The sequence below is a fragment of the Pan troglodytes genome, chromosome 21 (genome assembly GCF_028858775.2).
Source record: "Pan troglodytes isolate AG18354 chromosome 21, NHGRI_mPanTro3-v2.0_pri, whole genome shotgun sequence".
In the NCBI taxonomy this organism is placed as follows: domain Eukaryota; kingdom Metazoa; phylum Chordata; class Mammalia; order Primates; family Hominidae; genus Pan; species Pan troglodytes.
The window spans coordinates 19,927,137-19,952,089 of record NC_072419.2 but is presented as its reverse complement, the minus strand read 5'-3'; the positions used below and the strand labels follow the sequence as shown (position 1 = coordinate 19,952,089).

At 36.6% G+C, this 24,953-nt stretch overlaps 1 protein-coding gene across 12 annotated transcripts in view; it reads left to right on the top strand.

The window, feature by feature from the left end:
* The window catches only part of TASP1 (taspase 1), a 454,798-nt gene that overhangs the window by 205,517 nt on the left and 224,328 nt on the right, over positions 1-24,953 (top strand). For all 12 annotated transcript variants that reach the window (XR_010154230.1, XR_008541205.2, XR_676151.5 and 9 more), the window contains one exon: positions 16,040-16,113. Coding sequence is in view for 8 of the 12 variants with exons in the window: in XM_001135721.6 (XP_001135721.1) it covers positions 16,040-16,113 (74 nt within the window). In the remaining 4 variants the exon portion in view is untranslated. The remainder of the gene's footprint in view (positions 1-16,039; positions 16,114-24,953) is intronic.

The window sequence follows — 24,953 nt, the reverse complement described above, 5'->3', positions numbered from 1 at the left end:
TTTTTTTTTTTTTTTTTTTTTTGCCATAGTGTCTCCTTCTACCCTCTGTACGTAGTACCTAGGTTCCTCCAAGGATATGTGCTTTTTAACAGTCATGTTTTGTTAAACCAAGACAAATACTAGTTTTCTTCTTTGGTGTCTTAATCGTTGTTGAATCCTTTGAATATTCTTCCATTTAGATAGTTATACCCAACCTGGTTGGTTTTAAACATATGCAGAGGATGGACATGGGGTTTCCATAAAACCTTTGCAGGGACATGGATGGAGCTGGAAACCATCATTCTCAGCAAACTTAACACAGGAACAGAAAACCAAACACCACATGTTCTCACTCATAACTGGGAGTTTAACAGTGAGAACACATGGACACAGAGAGGGGAACATCACACACCAGAGCTTGTCAGGGGGTGCGGGGCTAGGTGACGGATAGCATTAGGAGAAATACTTAATGTAGATGACAGGTTGATGGGTGTAGCAAGCCCTCCATGGCATGTGTATACCTGTGTAACAGACCTGCACGTTCTCCACATGTATCCCAGAACTTAAAGTATAATAAAACAAACAAACAAAAAACCTCAGAAGAATAACCCCTAGTGTTTGGGCAGCGGTGGGTTGGGGGGGGCATTAAAATTGTTTCATCGATTATTCCTAAAAAGGAGCATCACAGTACTTTGCTGAGCCTGGACTCTTACCCATTTGTGTTAACCCTGAAAACTGTAATGTCTTTTTGGTTGTCTTTTCATTTTTGGTGGTACAGAAATGCATATGTAAGGATAAGTCATAGTATTTTAGCTCACGTTATATAGTTTTTATTACCAATGTAGTGATTTATAAACTGGTTCCTACTCTTTATTTCAAGAGGAAGCATTAAGTGTGAAGTGCCAGTTTATGAAATAAGTGAAACCTTGCCGTTCGTTAACTGGAGGCGTTGATGCTTATGAAGCTTATCTACTAAAACCTGGCGAACATAGGCTAATGTCAACTTATAGATGCTACCAATTATGTGAACTTTCTATAAAAGTTATGAATGTGAAGTATTTGGTAAGAAAATAAATTCAAACAGTATAGAAGGATAGGAAACAAAGTAAATTCAAACAGTATAGAAGGACAGGAATCAAAGATGTGAAAGTCACCTTTTACACTCCATTTCCAGAGCCACCAGTCAGTCTTTGGTTCTGGTTATTCTCACGGGAAACACCCTCACTCTGTAGAATGTGCTCACACATCTATTTCTTGATTAGTCAGTAACTTGTGACCCCTTGCTGTGAAAAAATTAAAAACTTAGCTCACACCATGTCACACTTCCCTTCCTTCTTGATTTTTGTTGGAATTCTACTCTAACTTGAAATAATATGTTTAATTTTATTGTACTTTAACACACTGTTTCTTGATACATTAACTTTATATAATGTCTATCAAACATTCCTCACCACTTCAACTATATAAGTTGAGGAAAGTTCATGCACTGTTTTCTGTTAGTCTGTTTTCTATTGCTTATAACAGAATACCTAAAACTAACAGAATATCTGAGTAATTTGTAAAGAAAATTAATTTATTTCTTACAGTCATGGAGGCTCAGAAGTCCAAGGCCAAGGGGCTGCATGTGATGAGGGCCTTCTTGCTGGTGGGGACTATCTGTAGAGTCCCATAGGGGCACAGGATGTCACATGGTGAGGGGGCTAAGTGTGCTAGCTCAGGTCTCTTCATCTTCTTATAAAGCCACCAGTTCCACTCCCATAATAACCCATTAATCTATGAAGATATTAATCCATTCATGAGGGCAGAGTCCTTAAGACCTAGTCACCTCTTCAGGGTCCCACATCTTAATACTGCCATATTGGGGAATAGGTTTCAACATGGATTTTGGAGGAAACAAACATTCAGACCCTATAGCATTCACTTTTCTTCTTTTCTCTTCCTCCTTCACTCTCCTACCTCACCTCAACCTCTGTCAACAATAGCATTGTTGTTATGATTATTAACATTTGCCTTCTTATATCTGTACTTTTTCTCTATAGTTTGATCAGGGATTGATTCTAAATAATGTCAGTAACCAGCATTAACAACATCAAGATTATAGTATAAATAGTGCTCACTGCATACCCTAGAAGCAGAAGATCGGACCCATAAAGATCAGGGTTTGTCATAAACCTCTGCCTGTAAAAAGGGACTGTTTCAGTCATCAAGATCAAGTGGATTCTCCTTTCTATCAGTTGCTCCAAATCAGGCTACAAATTAATTTGCTTCGTGTTTGGACCATGACTTCCCATGACTTTATGACTTTTTCACTGTCATAAGAGTATAACTATAAACTCATGGCTCCTGGATGCTCAGTAATTTCTAGTAACCAGGAAAGCTCAGAAGTCTTTCTTTTCTACACATCCAAATAAAACAAAACAATTTCCAAAAAAAAAAAAAAAAAAAAAAACTTAACTGCTGTGTATTGTTAATCACTTTTTTGGTCCCAAGAATAATATAATCACACAATCTCCTACTGTAGCCTTTTCTGTGTCCACTTTCTTTTCTCAAAATTGTAAATAATGTTCTCATTACACCACACAAGCAGTTTTCAGTCGAACCTCATTGCCACTTGATGGAGTTTCCTGGAAGCCGTTATGTAGACTTTCCTCTTGACAAATACATTAGTTATCAGAGCTCCAGTGGGCTGCTTCCAAGGTGATATGACTCAAGTAACAGACACTTTTGAGGTTTGCCCTTTGTCTACTGATTCATGAATAGAATCGGAGAATCTCAGGTATGAAGGAACTTTCAAAGTCCACTTGTGTGACCTTGTTACAGGTGCTTTGTCCATAGTTTGTTGAATGCTCCTCCCTTCAAGAGGTGGAGCTCAATTTCCCTGCCCTTGACTGTGAGCCAAACACTAGAGACTCGCTTCCAACCAATAAATTTATGGCAGAAGTGACAGTGTCTGATTTCTGAGACTAGGTCAAAAAGGCATTGTGGCTTCCTCCTTGGGCTCCCTGTTGAATCACTCCCTCTGGGTGAGACCAACTGCCGTGTCATGAGGACACTCAAGCAGCACTGTGGGGAAGGCCACTTTGCAAAAAACTGCGACTTCCTCCCAACAGCTGCTTCTGAGGAACCGGGGCTTCCTGCCAATGGCCTCAGAGATCTGAGTGAGCCTTCAGATGACAGCAGTCTATGGCAACATCTTGACTGAAATCTCATTGGAGACCCTGCTAAAGAACCACCCAATGAAGCCACTGTGGAATTTCTGACCCACAGAAACTGAGATAATAAGTGTTTGCTGTCTTAAACCATCGCATTATGAGAGAATTTATTATGTAGCAGTAGATAACTAATAAACTTTTTAAGCCCTTTCGTCTAATGAGCTGTGATGACAAATCAAGGTGCTCTGTTGCCATCTTTAGGCAGCTGTTGGGTTTTGGTTTTCATCAGTAGATCCTGATTCTCTTTTTGGGGACCCTCTAGGACAAATATGATGTGTGTCCTTTTACATTGCAGTCTGTAATCAAGTTTCCCTCACCTCCTTAGCCTCCTCACCTCCAGCCTTTCTTCTTCTATTTGTCCCCTCAGTCCCATCTCCATTATTGCTCCCAGAGTTCTTTCTATATAACAACTCTGCAGCTGGCCCAGAGAACATAGCCATGGGTCCCAAACCAGGGGCAGGAGAGAAGACTTCCCGAAAGAAGAAAGGGCAAAAATGAGAACCTGACCTAGAGAGCCACACCAATCCCAAGATCAGAAGGACACTGTTCAACCCAAGAGTGACATAAGTATATGTAATTAGTTTACTATACGTCTAAGCTAAATGTTGAATCTTCTTATGTATACTAAAATAAAACAAACATGTATCTCTTACTGTTACTTCAATGCTCTCTACCTTTAATTTTTCAGCAGGCAGCACACACACACACAGACAGACACACACACACACACACACACACACACACTCACACACACCCTCTGCTGGTGAATTTCCTATAGCACAAATGGGAGCTACCTAACTTGATGGGAAATGGCATCCCCTGATCTGACCTCAGAATATGCTTTCAGTGGTATTTCTGACTAGCCCTTTTTTAAAAAAAAAAATTGACAAATAATTGTAATAATTGTATATGTTCATGGAGTTCAAGTAGTTTTTCTCTTCATTCATTCTCAATGTCTCACCTCTGGCCACTCCACATCACTTGGTCTTCCAAAGAGTTATTTTTTTCCCCCAATAACTTGCATATGCTCTTGCTGTGCTAAGCGCTGGGCCAATACAAGTCTTTAAAACCCTGATCAAATGTGAATCTTCTTCGAATCCTCTGGAAGTCCTCACCCCAGGTAATTTGCTCTTTCCTTGTGCTCTGTTAGCACCATGCAATTGACATTCCTTCTAACAATGACTGTGACACATCCTAGCCCCTTCTCATAGGCCAGCACTTCTTAATCTTTTTTCTGAACTTAGTTATTTGAGAGGAATAAATCATAGGTCTTTGAGCTCCAGTGACACACACAGGGGCTATAGAGGTTTGAAATATCTTTCCAGGCGCTGGAAAATTCCACTGCTTCTAAGAATCATACCACCAGATTGTGAACTATTCGAGGGCAGAAGGCATGTCATATTGAACTTAATAGGTTCCCAGTAATTATTGGATGGATGATTTAGGTGCTAAATGGAGTTTCTTTATTGACGATTTAGCAGAAACTTTAAAAGAAGTTGACTCTTGTTCCAGAAAAATGAAATATCACAGAAAATATTCTCATGCTCATAAAAAAACAAACAATATTGGTTGGAAATGTTGGATAATGAGGAGCATCCAAGAACTAGATGATTTTGAGGCAGTTTAAAGGGATCACAGAGGAAAGTCTCTGTAAATAGCCTTGTAAAGGGACAATTTGGATGTGAACATGTTTGCAACACCCATCCTGCCACCTCCTACCCCCAGATCATGAGATGCTGACAAAGCCCAGCCTACAAATCGCTGATTTAACGCAAAGCAAATGCTTGTCCCTGGAATGAAACAGCTGAAAAGAATTAATTTTCTCTCTGCTTTTAGAGAAAAAATAAGCCAATATATTTTTACCTGCTGAAGTACAATTACATGTGCTTTCCAGGCCTCTACAGAAGTGCTTTATTGAGGCTGCCATATATAGTATGGTTAATAAATGGATAAACAAAGGCAGGCATACCAAACCAAGTCTTCTGGTGAAAAAAATGAGTTCTTTACCATTTTAAGCTTGTAATTAGATACAGGTAATTAGAATATATGCAAATATGTAGCATAAACAGCCAAGCTTAGTATATGGGTTAATTTCCTGTTTTGCACCTTGTACCAAAACATGTGTTGTTGGGAGCCTGATAGACCCTATGAAGTTCAAGGGTGTCTGCCACGGAGTGGTCAGTAGGAAGCAGTGAATGTGGCGATCAATGAAAAACAGATTCCGTATATTTAAGAAAAATCTTGAGCAATTCAGGATAGGAGGCATATGGGCTCTTAGAAGTAAAAAGAGGCTGTGTGTTTAACCAGTGGCCTGTGTGCCAAGCTTGTGTTGGAGTTCTTCATCCTAAACAGATTTGAGGCCCACAGTTCATCCAGAGCCTGATTATGCGATGAGCACACATGTAATTGTTACCTTGCCATTAAGTTAACCCCACCTTACGCAGAGAATAACTTCAGATTCTTTCCTATCAACAGATGTGTTCATAATGCTGATAGTTAACTTTTGTACATGATCCTGCTTCCATTTGTCCAGCTACCCTTTTATCCTTTTTTTCATCTTTTACTATGAAATGTTTAATATATTTTTAAAAGAAGGACATAATAAATTTGTAAGTTATAAAGAACAATAATAAAATGAACACCTGTGGACCTGCCACCAAGCCTAAGAAATTGCCCATTACCCATATGTTTGAAGCCCCTATGTGGGCCTCTCTGATCTTACTACTGTGCTTTCTCCCCATCCTTTACTTTGTGTTTACCCCCTGCTTTTCCTGAAAGCTTTTTCACACTTTTGTATGTCTCTAAATGGTACATTGTTTAGTTTTCCTTGATTTTAAACTTTATATAAATGGTATATTATATGATTTATTATATGAGAATTTTCGCATGTTCTCACATACTTACCTGAAAGGATAATGAGTTATTTTATCATTGTAGACATAGCTCTATCAAATCAAACTGTTTTACTGTGGCCAATTAGAACTCAAATGCAGTATTTTCCTCCCTCTTTTCAGAATAGGCAAAGTTCTTTATCGAGTACTTTGTTTTGTTGCTGTTACCAAAGTATGCTGTGGTTTCAAAATAAAAAATGTTAAATTGAATTGATGCTTCCTGGAACATTAAAAAGATAAAAGGTTATTTTACTGTAAGTTAAAATTCCAAACCGCCTTTTGGTTTTACTGGTATTAAAAATTTGGCGAGCACATATAAACACATGTACTTCAAAGGAGCTTCATTCTCAGGGCACCAGCAATATCACTTATATCCATTACATGGCACACGCCACAGTGAGCACTTATGACTAGGCATTTCTGCTGGGCTCACATGATCATAAAAGTAACCATCAAAGAGAACGCAAATTAGCTTTTAGGCTGGTAGTGGGAAAAGAGGTATTTATAGATGTTTGTCTGATGTTAATAACTTTATCTTAAAAATGGAATTAAAACTTTGTTCTACGTGACAGTCCATTGTCATGGTTGGAAGCTCATTTCTTTAGTTGCCTCAGCAATGTTTTGGAATTGTTACATCTTCACTATAGTGAAGATATCTCTTAAGAGATAAGCCACATTTTAGTTCTTATTTAAGGATCAAATGGAATGAAGAACAGTAAGTAACTTAGATGCAAGGTGAATAAGGCAGACATGATATTTAAACTTTTCAACAATGAAGAGTAGCATTAATCTGATGAAGTAGTGCTCTGAGATTAATATTTTCAGAATTAGTTTTGGTTTTATAATACAAAGATATTGATTGCAAGTATCTATAATCTGCCACTTTGTTTATACCAGGACTTTCTTTCCTTTAAATCATGAACATATCTCTATATATTGTATCACTAATATACTCTGAATATTGGAAACAGATTTTCATCTGTAATTTTCTTCTCCATCATGAGAAGTATAGTTCTAGTGATTATCTTGCGAAGAATTATTATTTTTTGGCTCACAAAGTTTTCCATCTGAAATATAGAATACAAAAATTTATGAATAGAATTCTAATGACTATGTAATTCTTATTACACTCAGGAAATTTTATAGTCAGTTTCATCTGCTCAAAGGATAATAGAGTTTACCATGAAATAAATCCTAAAAATGTATTGGTTGAATGAATAAAATTGCGTTTTAATAAAACTTGTTTTACTGAATGGTTTTCTGTTCACCAGAGAACTTCCAAGTCCCAACCAAGTGGCCCTGTTTCCAGCAGCTTCTAATACAATAAAAGGATAAAACAGGAAGATAATTGAAGTGTCCTCCAGGGCTTCTGTTACTATTTGACCCACATCCTCCTCTTTTCAGTCAGCATCCTTTGTTAGTTAGTCTTGAACAAATCTAAACAAGCCTTGGAAAGAGGGAATGATTATTTTCTTGGCTTAGTGTAACCAGGATTCTATAGAACTCAATCTCCGTTGCTCCCAAGACAGTTAAGTGGTGAAAGTTTTTCAGGGAAGCATGCCAAGTCAAAGTTTCTTCATGGCCTTAATGGGACATGCATTATATGAGCCTTAAGGATTCCATGTCAAGACAGTAAAGCGTCTTTGCATTTTTTTTTCTAAAGATAAACCCCCTACTGGTTATAAAGACCCTACCAACCAGGGGCAAAAATCTACAGTGATAAGAAGAGGCTGTTCTATTTACAGCGCCTCATTCTTCCCATTTAAAAAATGAATTTCTCTTTATTCAATAAGGAGTAACTTAAATACTGTGCAAAATGTCCCAGGGCGTGCCATTTGACCTAAGGCTCAGGAGTGGCAGCTAACTTGGCAACTGCCCAGCCCAAGACGGTTCTGATTTTGGAGTTCTGTTTTCCTTGCAAGCAAGTCTGGGATGTGAAGCCAAGCAGAGAGGTTTTAAGTGGGTGTGGGAGCCAGTGCAGCTGGGGGTTGTTAACAACAATTGGAGGACAATATATGTATATATATTTTTAAAGAGGAGGAGAGTGACTGATGACTTCTTTCTGGTCAGAAAAAAGAATCCATTTGGATAGAAAAAACTTACTTGCAACCTGGTAAGGAAACGGTTTTGTCTGACTTAATTTAAACAGGATGATATGTGGATGATTTTGAAAGAGAAGTATCCTGGGGAAAACATCATGAGAGAGGTAGCTTGTAGCTCTTTTAACCCATAAAGCTGGTGATTTAAATGCCACTAGGAGGCAAAGCCTTGCATTGGGGATTAAGGGCTGCTTTATATAGCAGAGCTCCACCAAGACTGAAGTAGTACCAGTGTTGGGCATATAAATTTACTTGTTCCAAATTCTTAAATACAACTTTCTGGAAAGCCTAGCCTCTAAGATTAAGTACAAATACATCCTGAAGGTTCTTATAATGCAATTAATCCATCATTTATGAAGTGCACACGTGCAGCTCATCCCTATGTAAGCCATTCTCCAGTGTTGGAACAGGATCAATGGTGTGTACGTTTTCTCACATTGCATTTGTATGACATGATGTGTTAAGAAGCCACTTGATGGAGAAGAATTCTGCCAAATCTCTGTGTCTATGTTTCACATGTTAAGCCTACTCAGGATCTTATTTTAGTGTGTTGTTAATGTTTTCTGATGAGAATCTTTTCGTGGTCTGGGCATTTCTAGAAGTCCCACAAAGCCCTGGGCTTTGGCCTTCTAAAGAACATAAGCATTTTTCAATCAGTAGTTGAGGTTATAAACAGTTACTAGTCACTACCAAAGGAAAATGGTCATTACTGAAAAGCTAGAAGCTTCTCTAGATGGAAATAAGCTTGAGCTTGACCACACCGAGACTGTTACAGCCAGCGCTTTCACAGGCTCAGATGTGTCGCTTCAGGCCACTCATTTACCCTGCGTGTTGCCGGAATTCATGGTCTTCCTCATGTAATCATTACACCTGGAAAAATTCCAGTGCTATGAAGTAGCATTTCCCAGGTTTGCTGTGTTATTAGAATTATCTTTTAATACTCTTACTATAAACTTCAATTTTCAGTATATGGAAGAATTTCAGATTAAGTACTCAAAATCAGGAGACACATTATAGACTTCCAGATATCACTGATGGTAAATGCTACTCTTTTACTGAAATTTTAAATTTTTCTATGTAACCGTATTTGAGCAAACTTTGTACTACTCTTTGCTGAGTTTTAATTATAAATTAGGACTTAACTAATAACACATTTTGAAAGCTTTTTTGTGAGATAACCCTTACTCACAAATGTCTCTATTTATTTTTAAAAAACTTATAATGATTTTGACCTTTTAAAATTTCTGATGGAAAAGCAGCTTGAGGAAGTTGTCAGGTACAGTGTGTGTTTGTTTTGTTCTGTTTGTTTTGATTGCTCTTTGAACATAGCAGATTTTGCCTTAAGTATATGTGTTCGGTGTAAATGGAAGTAGAGGCTTCTTCATGCCCCATCCTAAGATTTGCTTATGTTTTAGATAATCATGAGACAAGAAACAAATTGGATGTTTTAGACTAGTTTCACATCATGATAATACATTCTAATGAGGGACAATGAAAATATATGCTAAAATCAGAATGTCTTCATCTAAACAGGGAAGAAATTCTTCATATATATCGTAGGTTAACAGGGTGATCAAGATTTTTAGAGGCATTAAAAAATAGGAAATATATGAAAACAGGATCAAATTCAGAAGTTTCAGAAGGTGGTGAAAAATAGGTTGCCCTTCACTCAAGTTCCTTACTCAACTAGTTCCCTCTACAGGAGGAACCGTTGCTGCCAGTTGCTAAGATAGTCTTCCAGAGAGACTCTATGTACTTACAAGCATGTTCATACATGATCATCTTTTATTTTATTTCACAAAAATGGCAGAACCATATCTATACATTATTCTCCACCTTACCTTTTTTTTTTTAGCCAAGCTGTCTTGTAGATTAGTGTTTTTTTTAAACTGCAGCATGTCACATTAATAAGTTCTAAATCAATTTAGTAAATCACAAGCAGAATTTTTAAAAAGCAATAAGTAGACTATAAAGAACCCAGTAGAAGAGATCAATACATTGTTAAGTAGAAGAGCAGTTATTACTTTGTGAAATTTTAGTTATAAATAGATGTGTGTAGTAAATGACAATGTGTGGGGTTTTTTTGTTGTTGTTTGTTTTGATTTGGTTTTGGATTTTACTGTGGTTTGTGATCAAAAAGTTTGAAAAACAGTGTGGTTGGTTCCATATCCATGTAGAGCTTCCTCATTTGTTTTTAATTGTTACATAGTATTTCATTGTATACAGTATCATAGTTATACATATGTCCAATAGGCAATTAATTGGTTTCCAGTTTCTTGCTGATTAAAGCTACTTTGATGAAGATTCTTATAAATATGTTATTTTATATATATAAAGGCATATCTGTGGAATAAATATCTAGAAATAGAATTGCTAGGTCAAAGAGTGTGTAATTTTGATAAATACAGTCAATCCTCATTATTCCTGGATTCTGTATTTGTTAATTTGCCTACTGGCTAACATTTATTTGTAATCCATGAATCAGCATTTCAGCACTCTCATAGTCACTTGTGGACATGCATGAAGTGGTAAACATTTTGAGTCACCTCATGTGCACATTCCCAGCTGAGGTAAACAAGATGATGTTCTGCCTTCCTGTCTCAGCTCTGGTACTACAAATGTATCCATTTTGTGGTCTATTTTGTGCCATGTTTTCCACATTTTTGCACTTTTTAATGATGATTTTGACATTTAAAATTGCGCCAAGCATAGTACTGAAGTGCTGTCTGGTGTTTCAGAGTGTGAGAAGATGGTAATGTCTCGTGGGGAAAAATGTGCATTTTGGATAAGCTTCATTTAGGCAGAAATTATAGTGCTATTAGTGGTGAATTCATTGTTAATGAATCAACAATGTGATACACCCAGATAAAAGAAGAGGAAACTCACTGATCTGTATGTGAGGCTGCTCCAGAAGGTGCTAAAGTAACATCTATATATGCAGCAATGGAAAAAATGGAAAAGCAGCTAAATTAGTAGATTCATGAAATGATGACCAATAAAAAAAGCATAGAGGACAGCATTATTGTGTAACTTGAAAGCCAAAGAAATTTATGGACATGTTACCCAGCATCAGGAAAATGTTAAACCCTTCTTGGCTAGTGTTTATGCATATAATTATTTCTAAATAAATAAGTAAATAAATATTTTTAAAAGATTAAACATTGGGAGGCCGAGGCGGGCGGATCTCAAGGTCAGGAGAACGAGAGACCATCCTGGCTAACACAGTGAAACCCCATCTCTACTAAAAATACAAAAAATTAGCCAGGCGTGGTGGCGGGCGCCTGTAGTCCCAGCTACTAGGGAGGCTGAGGCAGGCGAATGGCATGAACCCGGGAGGCAGAGCTTTCAGTGAGCCGAGATCGCGCCACTGCACTCCAGCCTGGGTGACAGAGCGAGACTCTGTCAAAAAAAAAAAAAAAGATTAAACAGAAACACATATAAAATAAGGTTATTTGTTGATATGCTATTAAAAATGTTTTGACCAGAGATTTGCAGGAACTTAGCCCTGTATTTTCCCTACCTGTAGTGGCTCATTATTTGCTAATTCAGTGTTCATCAACATTACAGAGCATAATTACCACGGATTAAGAGAATGTTCTTGCAGATGGCCATACTCCCACCACTGCTATATGAATCTGCTCTTTTCTCCACTCCCAGCTAACACAATGTTCTTTCAAACTTTTTGATATCTGAAACCTGGTAGTCTGATAATAGTCTGAAACCTGATAATGGTATCTTGTGATTTTAATTTGCATTTATTTTAGTATGAGTAACGTAAATTATCTTTTCATATGTTTTAGAGCCGTTCATATTCCCTTTTGTTCATATCCTTTTTGCATTTTCTTTGGATATTTGTCTCATTGATTTGTAGGAGATCTTTAAATATTAAGAAAATTAGCCTTTTGTTTATGCTATGAATTGCAAATATTTCCCCAAATTTGTCATTCATCTCTTGACTTTCATTTTTCTCCAAATGGCGAAAACAAACACTCTAAACAGGCCAGGTGAGGTGGCCCATTCCTGTAATCCCAGCACTTTGAAAAGCTGAGGTAGGCGGATCACCTGAGGTCAAGAGTTCGAAACCAGCCTGGCTGACATGGTGAAACCCCGTCTCTACTAAAAATACAAAAATTAGCCAGGCAGGAGAATCGAGAATCGCTTGAACCTGGGAGGTGGAGGTTGTAGTGAGCTGAGATTGTGCCACTGCACTCCAGCCTGGGTGACAGAGTAAAACTCTGTCTTAAAAAAAAAAAAAAAAGAAGGAAAACACTATAAATATTTTTTAACTAGTCAAATATATTGATATTGGCCATCTTTTGTGGTCTCTGGGTTTCGTTATGGTTTAAAAGCTTTTCTTAAGAGAGATTTAAAATGTTTTAAGAGTTGTTCGGTGTTTGTGTTTGATGTTTCGTGTCTTTCGGTGTTTGTAAGGAATTTAGTCTTCTTAATGTGTAACAAGTACAAATCCTTATCTATACTGAGTAGATTTCAGAGTAATATAACAATGAAACACCACAGGCTTTGTGATCCCAGAGTCCAGCTTGAAATCCAGTCTGTGTGCCTAGTAAAATGACTTAAACCGTACTGCTTCCCTTCTCTGAGCCTCAGGTTCCCCATTTCTGCTTTGCTGAGTTCTGCTATGAAAGACAATACCTGGCACATCATAGATTCTAAGTGTTAGCTGCTCCTTGTCCTACTTCCCTGAAGTCTTCCACTAAGAAATAATTTGTTAAATTAACTTGCATTATGCATGTACTACAAGTAATGAAATAATTTCTCTTAAAAGTGTTTTATAATTTAAATCCTAGACATTTTCTTCTGAGATTTTCAAGCTAGCATGAATTAATAACTGATAACTGATTTGAATTGTCATTATGAAAAAATGTGTCAGTACAATGCTTTGCCTTTTACTGTGGGATGGGATAAATGTTTGTGAAAACAGTGAAGAATGAATTTTTAGACATTGAGTTATTTTCTTTAAAAACTCCTAAACACTAGATCTAGAAATTTTATTGAAAACATTCATATAAAAATAGTCATTTAATGAAGTTCATCAGTGTATCCTAATTTATCCTCTGTTGTAAGTCTAAATGTTTATGTTTATTCCATTTTTTGAAAGGAGACTACATTTATAGGGAGAATAATACATTTAAAAATCATTAAAATGATATTTAAAAAATAAAGGGTAATGTCTTTATCCTTTGCTCTCATGGTTATATTGGCTATATTTTTATGATTTTTCTTGGCTAATTCCTGAGCAGTTGCCCCCTTAATATTCGGGGCATGAGGAAAAGGTGCAATTTTAGAAATGCTTTAACTTAGTATTTGAATAAAATTTTTTGTCACTACTCTGGAGAACTTCAGTAAGACTTGAGTGCCTTTCCTCTGTTAGGCAAGTTAGACTATCCCAGACCTTGCTCTGGATGTCAAGATTTTTGAAGTTTAAAGCAGATGTGTGTGGACGAAAAAACATCTGGTGAAGAGAACTTGCTTCATTGTGTGACACTTTTCCTTCACTCTTCGGTGGAGTCTGTTGAGCAGGTTGGCAGGTTTGATAACTAATTAATGATGAGGGAATGAGCCATGTATCTGAGGAACTCCATTTTGCCCCTTACTGCCTCTTTCTTCCCCACATGTCTGGCAAAGCCTTCAGAGGCTAGGATCATGGATCACACAGTTGGGTCTCAACTCAAACACTTGTCTCCAGGCTTAACTAGCTTAGAGATGTAAACAGATGGATGGCCTGGGGGACAGGGTTTAGTGTTGAGCAATGCAGTTTTATTATCAGGGACTTTTGAAATTTTTATTGGAGTACATTACAACTTTAAAAATGCCTTCGAAAACTCAGAATTTTGATGCTATGTACTGGAATGTGACAGAGCTTTGTGGGCATCCCTGGATGTTTGCAGTTTTCTTTTTGTAACTTTTTATTTAGATATAATTTTATACATACAGAAGAGTTGCAAGAATAGTGCAAGGGACAACCATGATTTCTTTTCCCAGATTCAACCAGTGTTTTCCTTTCCTTCCATTTGCTTTCCCATCCTCATGCCCTCCTCCGTCTACATGCACACGAGCATACACATGCACACACACATACACACAAACAAATAAGTGCATTTTTTTCCCTGAACTATTTGAGAGTGAATTGGAGACATCAGGCTCCTTTATTCCTAATACTTTGGTGAGTATTTCTTAAGAACAAGGCCATTCTACTAAATAATCACAGTACAGTTATCAAAGTCATGGCTTTTAGTATTGATATAACACTACTGTCTAACCCAGAGTCCCTTTTCCAACTTTATCAATTGTTTCCATAATGTCCTTTATAACATCTGTCCCCACCACCAAGTCCAGGGTACAATCCAGAATGACACATTGTGTTCAGTTGTCATGTATTCTTTAAACAGGAAGTTTCTCAACTTTGTGTTTTCTGACTTTGGCATTTTTGAAGAGTTCAAACCAGTTATTTAGTAGAGTGTTGCTATTTCAAGTCTGTTTGATGTTTCCTCATTCAATTCTGGTTATGCATTTTTGTCAGGAATACCAAATACCACAGAAGTGTTGTGTCTCAAGGTATCTTATCAAAAGGCACATGGTACTGATTTGTGCCTTAATTGGTGGTGTTAGCTTTGTTCATGGAGTTAAGTTGGAGTCCATCAAGTGTTTCCACAGTGAACTAACAGTTTTTCCTGTTATAAGAATTTTTTGGAGAGATACTTTGAAGCTATGTAAATAGCCCGTCCTTCTTCAAATTTCCACCTACTAGTTTTAGCAACCATTATTTTCTAACTCTGTTATTTTTTCTATACTTATTAGTTGGCATTCTGCTGAAGGAAGAGCTTTGTCTTCTTCCCCATTTATTTGTTTGGATCAGTATGGGCTCACTGGTTCTGACTTTGTTCAGTGGTTATAACTCATTACTCTCATTATTTATTTTCATAGGCACAGATTTTTGCCAGTAAGAGCCCTTCAAGTTGACCCCTGGGTCTTTTGGATAAGTCCCCTTTACTCTTTGAGCATTTCCTTACTTTTCTGGTACAACAAGATGTTCCAGATTCATTTTATATTTTCTCTGTCCCAGCTCTGGAATGAACATTTCTCCAAAGAATCCTGGTTCTTTTTCGTAGAGAATGGTATTTAGAAATTAAGGGCTGGGTGCGGTGGCTCACGCCTGTAATCTCAGCACTTTGGGAGGCCAAGGCGGGTGGATCACCTGAGGTCAGGAGTTCGAGACCAGCCTGGCCAACATGGTGAAACCCCATCTCTACTAAAAATACAAAATTAGCTGGGTGTAGTGGTGCATGCCTGTCATCCCAGCTGCTCAGGAGGCTGAGGCAGGAAAATCACTTGAACCCGCGAGACAGAGTCTGCAATGAGCTGGGATTGCGCCATTGCACTCAAGCCTGGACAACAAGAGTGAAACTCCGTCTCAATAAAGAAAGAAATTAAGACCTGGTGTGTGTGTGTGTGTGTGTGTGTGTGTGCGCGCGCGCGCGCGCATGCACGTGTTTTAAAATAAACTACACTATGGAATATTACATTTACTAAATCACTGTATACCGTATGTATGAGTATGTGTGTGCATTTAATGTTACAAGAGTCAAACAGAAGAGCATTTATTTTACATGTAATAATCATAAGTTTTGACAGGAAAGAAATACATTTTTCATTTCACAGTAAATGGCATTACACAGTTTTAGTGATAAATCATCTTGACATTTATGAACAAGCAAATGGAAAGTGGGGAACTGAGTGTGTTAAATATAAAGCTATCTTTAACTGTTCTATTAAAAAGCAAAGATTTATTTTCCATCTGTGATCTGAATGTGCCTATTTGTGTTCTCTTTTATGGCAGTGGAATTTCTGTGGAGCCACACGACGGAGAGCATGTGTGTTGGATATATGTCAGCCCAGGATGGGAAAGCCAAGGTAAGTGGGAAAAAACTGGGTCATAACCTGAAAACCTTGTAGCCATCGCATAAACCTCTAACCAGCTAAATTGATGTGGATGAATTTTTTCAGCTTTTTTTGGGCAGTAGCTTTGTGGTCTTCATAAGCATCCGAATAAGAACAGTTAACAATGCTAACAGCTCCAGAGAAAACAAGCATATCTATTTTGCTTTTGGTGATACAGCAAGGGAGCATTAGGAGGAGCCTGCCCACTTTCCCCCACAGCCCCCAGCTTGTTCCTTTTTGCCCATTGTGAATAAGTAGAGAAAAGGAAACTGGGATTTGGGAAGAGAAAATGGGAGTGAAGCTGATGAGCTGACATAGATGGATGATTCTGCAAGAAGTGTTGGAATAAAGGAAACTGAGTCAAATAAGCTTTGACCCTAGAAAACATCCTCCATGTTTGATGGCACAGGTGGCTGACATGCTTGCAAATATGACCTGTCTCACCTTTCAGTGTGTTCTGTCATGCCCTGACATGGTGTCTTCATGGGCAGAATTAAAGGTCTCTGTCCATGTGTCACATGCCTGTGGCACTCGTCCCTCAGTGAGTTACAATAATCACATAGGCATCCACATACTATCTCCGGAGTTGCTTAGCTTCCCTGGACTCATGATGGTTGAGCCTGGAAATAAGCAACATGATTTGTGGATTTTATTTTATATTGGCCTCATGTTCTTCTTGTTCATAAATTTTTTAGAAACAGCTGTGGCCTGTGATGTTTACTTGGCATTAAAGTACCTCAGTTATAAAGCTGTGAAGTTGTGCAGCATTGTTTTTAAAGGAAATGATTTATTTTGCACATTTTGACATATAAAATAGGAAAACTTCTGATATGAGCAGTCTGATACAGATTGAATCATAAAGGATAAATATAATAAAGAACACTTTATTGCTTATTTGTCATGTAATACCCATCCTGACTATCCTTTGTATATTATCCAGCCAGCCTGTAGCTCCACAGAACTTTTGTGAGTAGTGTAAAGAACATTTATTCAGACAAAAATTGACTTATATTGTGAAAATTTTGCTGAGATCCACCCTCCCCCTTTGCTTCACCTTCATCTGGTACAATATTCATATTGTGTTAGTAGACCTGTTTCCTAAGAGAATACATAAAAGATTGCTTTATTTCATAATTTATATAGAATGGAAATATAATTGTCCATTTTAAAGGTGATTTAAGGGTTTAGAACAGCACTGTCTAATAGAATTTTGTGTGATGTAAACATTTTATATCTCTGTTTTCCAACAGGGAAGCTACTAGCCACATGTGGTTATTGAGCACTTAAATGTGGCTAGTTTGATTGAGGGGCTGAATTTTAAATTTTACTTAATTTAAATTTAAATAGCCACATGTGGCTCGTGGCTACCATATTGAACAGCACAGGTTTAATGAATAAGTATGAAAATGATTATTCATATTTTCAGATTCATTTCTACTCAGTGACAAAACAGTTCCCATACATAAAACAAGCCTGATAAACCCCAAGAATCCTTGCCTAACAGTAGCTTGAAGCCATTTCAGTTTCTCTGTCCCCTTGATATTGATTCAGAACTAAGATTGCTTTTTAACAAAAGAGCATGTTTGAGGTGGACGTCAGCACTGAAGCCAGTCTGATGGGGTATGATTATGTTATTAAGTCCCTTGTGTGGAAATTTTTCGTTATCCTTGCTGGTGGCCCATGAAAGACACCTTACTATTTAATGTGAAATATAGGTAGTAAAGAGTGTAGAGTCCTGCTATGAGCCCAAAGATATTTGGCCTCCAGTTATATTGCTTGACATCTGGTAGACATGGTTTTCTTATTGCTGGTAAATTCTCCAGCTGGTAGTCAATTGGGCCAGCAGATACAGCTGGTCCTCTTGCCTCTCTTGTAAATTATGTTTTTGACCTTCCTTGAGGAGAGTTAATCCCTCTTCCTTCCTTTCTCCTGTGAGCCTGTGACTACAAATACTTTCAAGGAAAAAAAAAAAAGAAAACCCCAAAACAAAAACACTAATGATTTGGCTGCGGAATTCTATTGATCAAAAAGAAAAATTATCTCTTTTGTTATAAATGCTAGAATTTTTTTGTATTGCAAGTAAGACAAAGTTATAGATGAGAGGCTGAGCTCAAAAGAGAAAAGGGGCTATAACAATGTTTGTATTCTGTTTAAGCTTTGGACCTTCCTCTCCCTCTGGTTTCCTGACTTCTATAAAAGAATAGTTGAACTAACTAGTGGCATACCCGTTCAGCATCATGACTGGTTTCCGAAACATGTTCCTCCATAATGTTGAGCGCCATGGTAGCAAAATGAGTAAGAAGGCATCTTAAAATATTTAAAATTTAAAAACTATTTTTAAAAGTTAAAACACTTGTGCCCTTGTTTTCAAAAATTGTCTTCCTTCTGTTTGTTACCAAACTCAGAAACTGAGGCCACCTGGCCATTTGAACATATATGAGCTAGCTGTGTTTAATCCCAAGTTAAAGCTTTGAATTAAAGCTTAGCTAAAAATCATATTGCTTAGAAAAGGCTGGATAATAATCAGTATCATTGTAACCAGAATGCATGTATAAGTTGAATAAATAGAGGTAGGTTCTTTTACAAGTCTCTTTTTTAAGGAATGTTCTTGCAATTAAATCATTTAATTTAATTTCTAAACTGCTTTGATAACATAAGATAAAGATTTATTTTTAAGGAGCCAAAATTAGGGCATCAGTACCAGTTGGATTTTAAAAACAGATTGTCCGTATCCTACCCAGATAGCAGACAGTTAATGAAGAGTTTTTAATAAACACCCAGTGTGCATGGACTACTGTAATAGAAACAGATGTTAAAACTGGCATGGAACTTATTCAGCTATAATACATGAAATTAGGTTTCTTTTATTATGTAGAGGTCACTTTTTATAACCACAGTGAAAATACTGTTATAAAAATTTCCTTGAGGAGGAGCAGACTATTTTATAGTCTTTAAGTGTCTCTCCACAGACTTCTTATTAGTTGCAGGGAAAAATAATAACTATATAATGGAGAAAGCAGGCAACACCTTCACCATGTGATCAGAATTAATACCACCAATGAGGGGCAGATGGATAATATGTGCCTCTGGCTATGATAACTTGAGGATACAGTATCACTTGTGTAGTATTCCATCTGGAAATGGATAACCTGAACCTAACTGTGAAGAAACATCAGACACATTTAAAATGAGGAACATTCTGTGAAGAAAGAAAGAAAGAAACGTGTTCTTCAATAATGTCGATGTCATAAAAGACAGAGGCTGCAGAAATGTTCCAGAGGAAATAATTCTAAAGAGATGTGACAGCTAAATGCAGTAACTGGTCCTAGACTAGATCCTATAACAGAAAAATGCTATAAATGCATTATTAGGTCAATTTACAAAATTGGAATATAGTTAGTAAAAAGTGTTTTATCATTGTTAAACTTACTGAAGTTGATTACTGTATTGTGGTGTATAATATTTTTATTCTTACGAAATACACACTAATGCATCTAGGGGTAAAGGGCCATAATATAGACAATATTTTCTCAGTGGGTCAGAAAAATATATTATGTGGATGAATGGATGGATAGAGCAACAGCAAATTGCAAAGCAAATGGAGCAAAATGTTAACAGTAGGTGAACCTTGGTAAAGGATGTATAGATCTTCCTGCAACGATTGTGTAATTCTTAAATTATTTTCAAATTAAAAATTTTTTAAATGTCACTCTTGGGTCTTGTGGCACATTTGATTAGTTCTTTGGGTCTTGTACTTGAAATGATGCAGTTCAAAAAATATCACCCTTGGTTTATAACCAAGTCTGCATTGGATGAATGATTACATTCCCTCAAACTATTGCCTTTTTCTCATTTTGAATTCCTGACTAGAATGACCAAAATTCGGATAACACATCCCATTACAAATATTTTGCCAAATATTTCTATAATAGTTCCTTGTTTTCCAGTGGGATCTAAGAGAGACTAAGCTTTTTCATAATCAAGGTGCTGTCCTCTTAGGATGTTTTTTGTTATATTACTCAGCTTTTCTTAAAAAAAAAAATTTACTCAACAAATATTTATTTGTGATGCTTCTCTGCCTTGTGTGACAAACCCTGTGTCATACTCTGACACATGGTAATGAAACAGGACAGATGTTGCCCATACCATATTTCCCTCACCTAGGGAAAGCACAGGGCACTGAGTGGTAACTCAATGATATTTACATTTTGTTTTTAACATTTTCTATTTTAATGCCATGAAGTCTTCGAAACCTCATGAGGTCGTGCCAGGATTTCTATTCTTGGCACATCTGACTAGTTCTTTGGGCCATGCAGTTAAAATAAATAAGTATTGGGATGGGTGCAGTGCCAGGAAGTTGGAGCCTGGGTTGCCCTCCCACTCCATGCACACTGTGAGCTGTGGTTTGATCACTCTGCCTCTGGATCCCAGAGGCCTCATCTGTAATATGAGAATAAGAAATCCTTACCTCGCCTTAAGCCTTTCCTGTGATACGATATGATAAGAACGAGGAAGCAAAACCTTATCTGTCTCAATACAGATGACTAGACCCCATTAAGTCCTTGTTGTTGCTTCCAATCTGCAGAATTCCAAATTCAACATTCCAGATTACATAAACAAATATGTTGCCACTTAATTTTCAGTAGGATTTTTGTAATACCAATATAGTACCTACTATGTTCTAACATGTTTTATCTTCATGAAGATGGTTTCCAGGTCTTTAAAAAAAACTTGGTGAATGTTTATTTACAAAGGATAGCAGAGATGAGATTTCTGAGTGCTTTTTGCTAGGCTTAAAACTTACCTCTCACATAAAGCCATAGGAGGGAGACTTAAGTATAAAACATGATGTACACAAGAGGGGGTTATCAAAAGAAGTGTAAAGAAACTCCACTTCTAATTAGAATGAAGAAAGTTACAAGGGACTGTTGCTTCTACTCCCAATTGTGTGAATGAGCTGCATAATCTATAGAATCATAAATTTTTAAAAAGTATCGAGAGAAGTTATTAGGTAGAGAAAAACCTAAGTAAACTAAATTCCAGAAAGAGACAAGCCCTTCCTAGGAGACAAAAACCTCTGATTGCTTTATTCCCTGGCAGAGCAGCAGGAGGAGGAGTCAAACTCAACATAGAGGTATATAAAGATAAGTCAGCCAAATTTTTAATGAAATCTTTGTGGCCGTGTGTGAGCTGGTGTGACAGATTAAAATCCTGAGACACTCCATTCACAGAGAGCTTATACCCACCACCAGTTTTTCTCTGTGAGGCCTTCATCAAGTGGCAACACACCAAAGCTTGGAGCAGAGCAAAGAATTGTGAGTGATTCATTAAGGTGCATAAGATTTTCACCAAATACATGGCAGTGGCCAAAGAAAGATTAGAGGCATAGCAAGAGAGCTGCAAGACAACTTGGAAGCATAGTGGTCCTTTATCAAGTGCAACACAGTTGCAACAGAAGGCTGGATTAAAGCAAAAGAGATTTTAAAAAACCTGTCCTGCTCCCAACATGTACAGGGCCTTCATCAAGGGCCAGGCAGTGTTGTACAGAAGCCTAGTGCCAGTGTAAGAGAGTGAAGAAATATTCCATGACACAGAAATCTGGAGGAGGTTACAAAGAGCAAAACGAACACCTTAGCAACATGGAAAGCTGACGGCTTGCCTATAAACAAAGAGAAGTCTCCCGTGGTTAGAATGCTGGTGCCTGGACTATAAGAATGGAGAATTCTCTAGAGTCTCACCTGGGCTCAGATCCCAAACCTTGCTTAAGGGAAATTCCTGATCCAGGATACAAAATCAACACGTAAAAATTAGTAGCATTTTTATACACCAATGATGAACTGCCTGGAGAAAGAAATCAAGAAGGCAACACCATTTACAACAGCTAAAAAGAAATACCTAGTAATAAATTTAACCAAGGAGATGAAAGACCTGTACTAGGAAGGCTACAAAACACTGATGAAAGTAATTGAAGAGGACACAGACAAATGGAAAGACATCCCATGCTCATGGATCAGAAGAATTAATATCTTTAAAACAACCCTATTGACCAAATACCAATGATATTTTCCACAGTAATAGAAAAGACAATCCTAACATTTATATGGAACCCCAAAAGAGCCCAAATAGCCAACGCAATCCTTGGCAAAAAGAACAAAGCTGAATACTTCACACTACTTGACTTCAGAATACTTTGCAAACCTATAGTAACCAAAACATTATGATAAAAACAGGCATATAGACCAGTAGAACAGAGTAGAGAATCCAGAAATCCATACCTTTATAGCCAACTGATTTTTCACAAAGGCTCTAAGAACGTACATTGGGGAAGGGACGCCCTCTTCGATAAATGCTGCTGGGAAAATTAGATATTCATATGCAGAAGAATGAAACTGGATGCCTGACTCTCTTGATATATAAAAATCCATTCAAGATTGATTAAAATCTTAAATGTAAGGCCCCAAACTATAAAACTACTAGAAGAAAACATAGGGAAAATCCTTCAGGACACTGGTTTAGGCAAAGATTTTTGTGGCCAGGACCTCAAAAGCACAGACAAAAAATCCCAAAAGAGACAAATAGGACTCTTATTAAACTAAAAAGCTGCTTCACAGGAATGGAAACAATTGACAGAATGAGCAGACAACCAGTTGAATGGGAGAAAATATTTGCAAACTTTTCTTCTGACAGAGGACTAATAATCAGAATATACAAGAACTCAAACAACTCAATGTTTAAAAAAAAAGATCCCATTAAAAAGTAGCCAAAAGACATGAGTAGATATCTCTCAAAAGAAGACATACAAATGGCCAACAGACATGTGACAAAATGCTTAACGTCACTAATCATCAGGGAAATGCAAATCATAAACACAGTGAGATATTATCTTACCCCACTTGGAATAGCAGTTATTAAACAGACAAAATATAACAGGTCCTGGTGAGGATGCAGAAAAAACGAAACTCATACACTGTTGGTAGAAATGTAAATTCATACAGACACTATGGGAAACAATATGGAGATTTCTCAAAAAACTGAAAATAGGACTAACATGCAATCCAACCTTTCTACTACTGGGTATTTATCCAAAGAAAAGGACGTCAGTACATCAAAGGGATACCTGTGCTGTACTTGCATGTTCATTGAAGCACTACTCACAATAGCAAGTATATAGAATCAACCTAAAAATATATGAACAGATGAATGGATCAAGAAAATATAGTCTATATACACAATGGAATACTATTGGGCATATTAAAGAATGAAATCATGTCATTTGCAACAGCATGGATTGAAGTGGAGGTCATTATGTTAAGTGAAGTAAGGCAGGCACAGAAAGACAAATTTAGCATGTTCTCACTTACATGTGAGAGCTCAAACATGCTGATCTCATGGAGATAGAGAGTACAATGATAAATACCAGAGACTTGGAAAGGTGTGTGAGTGGGAGGAGGGAATGAAGAGAGGTCGGTCAATGGGTACAGTTACATAGAAAGTATGAGTTCTAATTTTTGATAGAGTAAGTTGACTATAGTTAACCACAATGTATTATATATTTCCAGTAGCTAGAAGATAGAACTTGAAATTTTCCCAATATGTATAGAAATGATAAATACTCAAGGTGATGGATACCCCAAATACCCTGACTTGATCATAACACATTCTGTGCATGAAACAAAGTATCACATGTATCCCATACATATGTAAAATATTATGTGTCAATAAAATGATTAGTATGTCAGTTGAAAAAATAAAAACATAAAATAACTGATATTGAGTATATTCACATCATTTAAAAGATAATTTCAAACCCAGGAAGGATGAAAAATAATAGAAAAAGTTAAATGAGATAAAAATTAGAAATAAAATAATTTTCAAAAATGAAAGCTGGTATGGCTATATTAGTGTCAGACATAGGAGATATGAGATAAAACAGGACATTTCATATTGAAAATGTGGTCCATTCAATTAAAAAGGTATAAAACTTCTAAATGTATATGTGCCTAGTAAAAGAAACAAAAATTGACAGTAATAAAAGGAGTAATAGACAAATCTGTAGTCATAGTTGGAAACTTTAACATCCTTCTTTCTCTCAGTATGAAATAAGACATACAATAGTAAATGACTTGAATAAAAATTGGTAAGGATATGAATAATAGACCCAACTTGACCAAAGTGGTATTTATAGAACATTACATTCAACAAGTTATTATTTTCAAGTTCATAAGGAATATTTACCAAGAGAAACTGACAGTTATTTTCAACTGAATGATAATTAAAACAATATATCAGAATTTATAGGATGCAATTAAAACATTAAAAGGAAAAGTATATCCTTAAATACTTATGGTAGAAAAGAAAGTTTAAAATAAACGAGTTAAGCTATCATCTTAAGAAGCTTTAAGAAGAATAGATAGAAAATAATCAAAATAAGAATGCAAGCAATAACATAGAAAAGAAATTTTAAAATGGAGAGAAACAAAGCTAGACGGTTCTTTGAAAAAAAATTAGTGAAATTGATAAAACTTTAGAAAGAATGATTAGGAAAGAAAGAAAGAAACCCACAAATTACCAATAGCAAGAATGAAAAGGAAATAGTAATGCAGGATCACCGATTCTGTAGGCATTAAGTGGCTAACTTTATTTCAACAGAGGCAGCAACTGGATGAAATTTATTAATTTGTTGACGAAAACCAACTTAACTAAACACAAAAAAATTTAAATAACCATTTACATATTTAAGAAATTGAATTTCTATAAGCAAAACATTCTCATAAAGTAAACTTTATGCCCAGATGGCATCACTGGAATCTTAT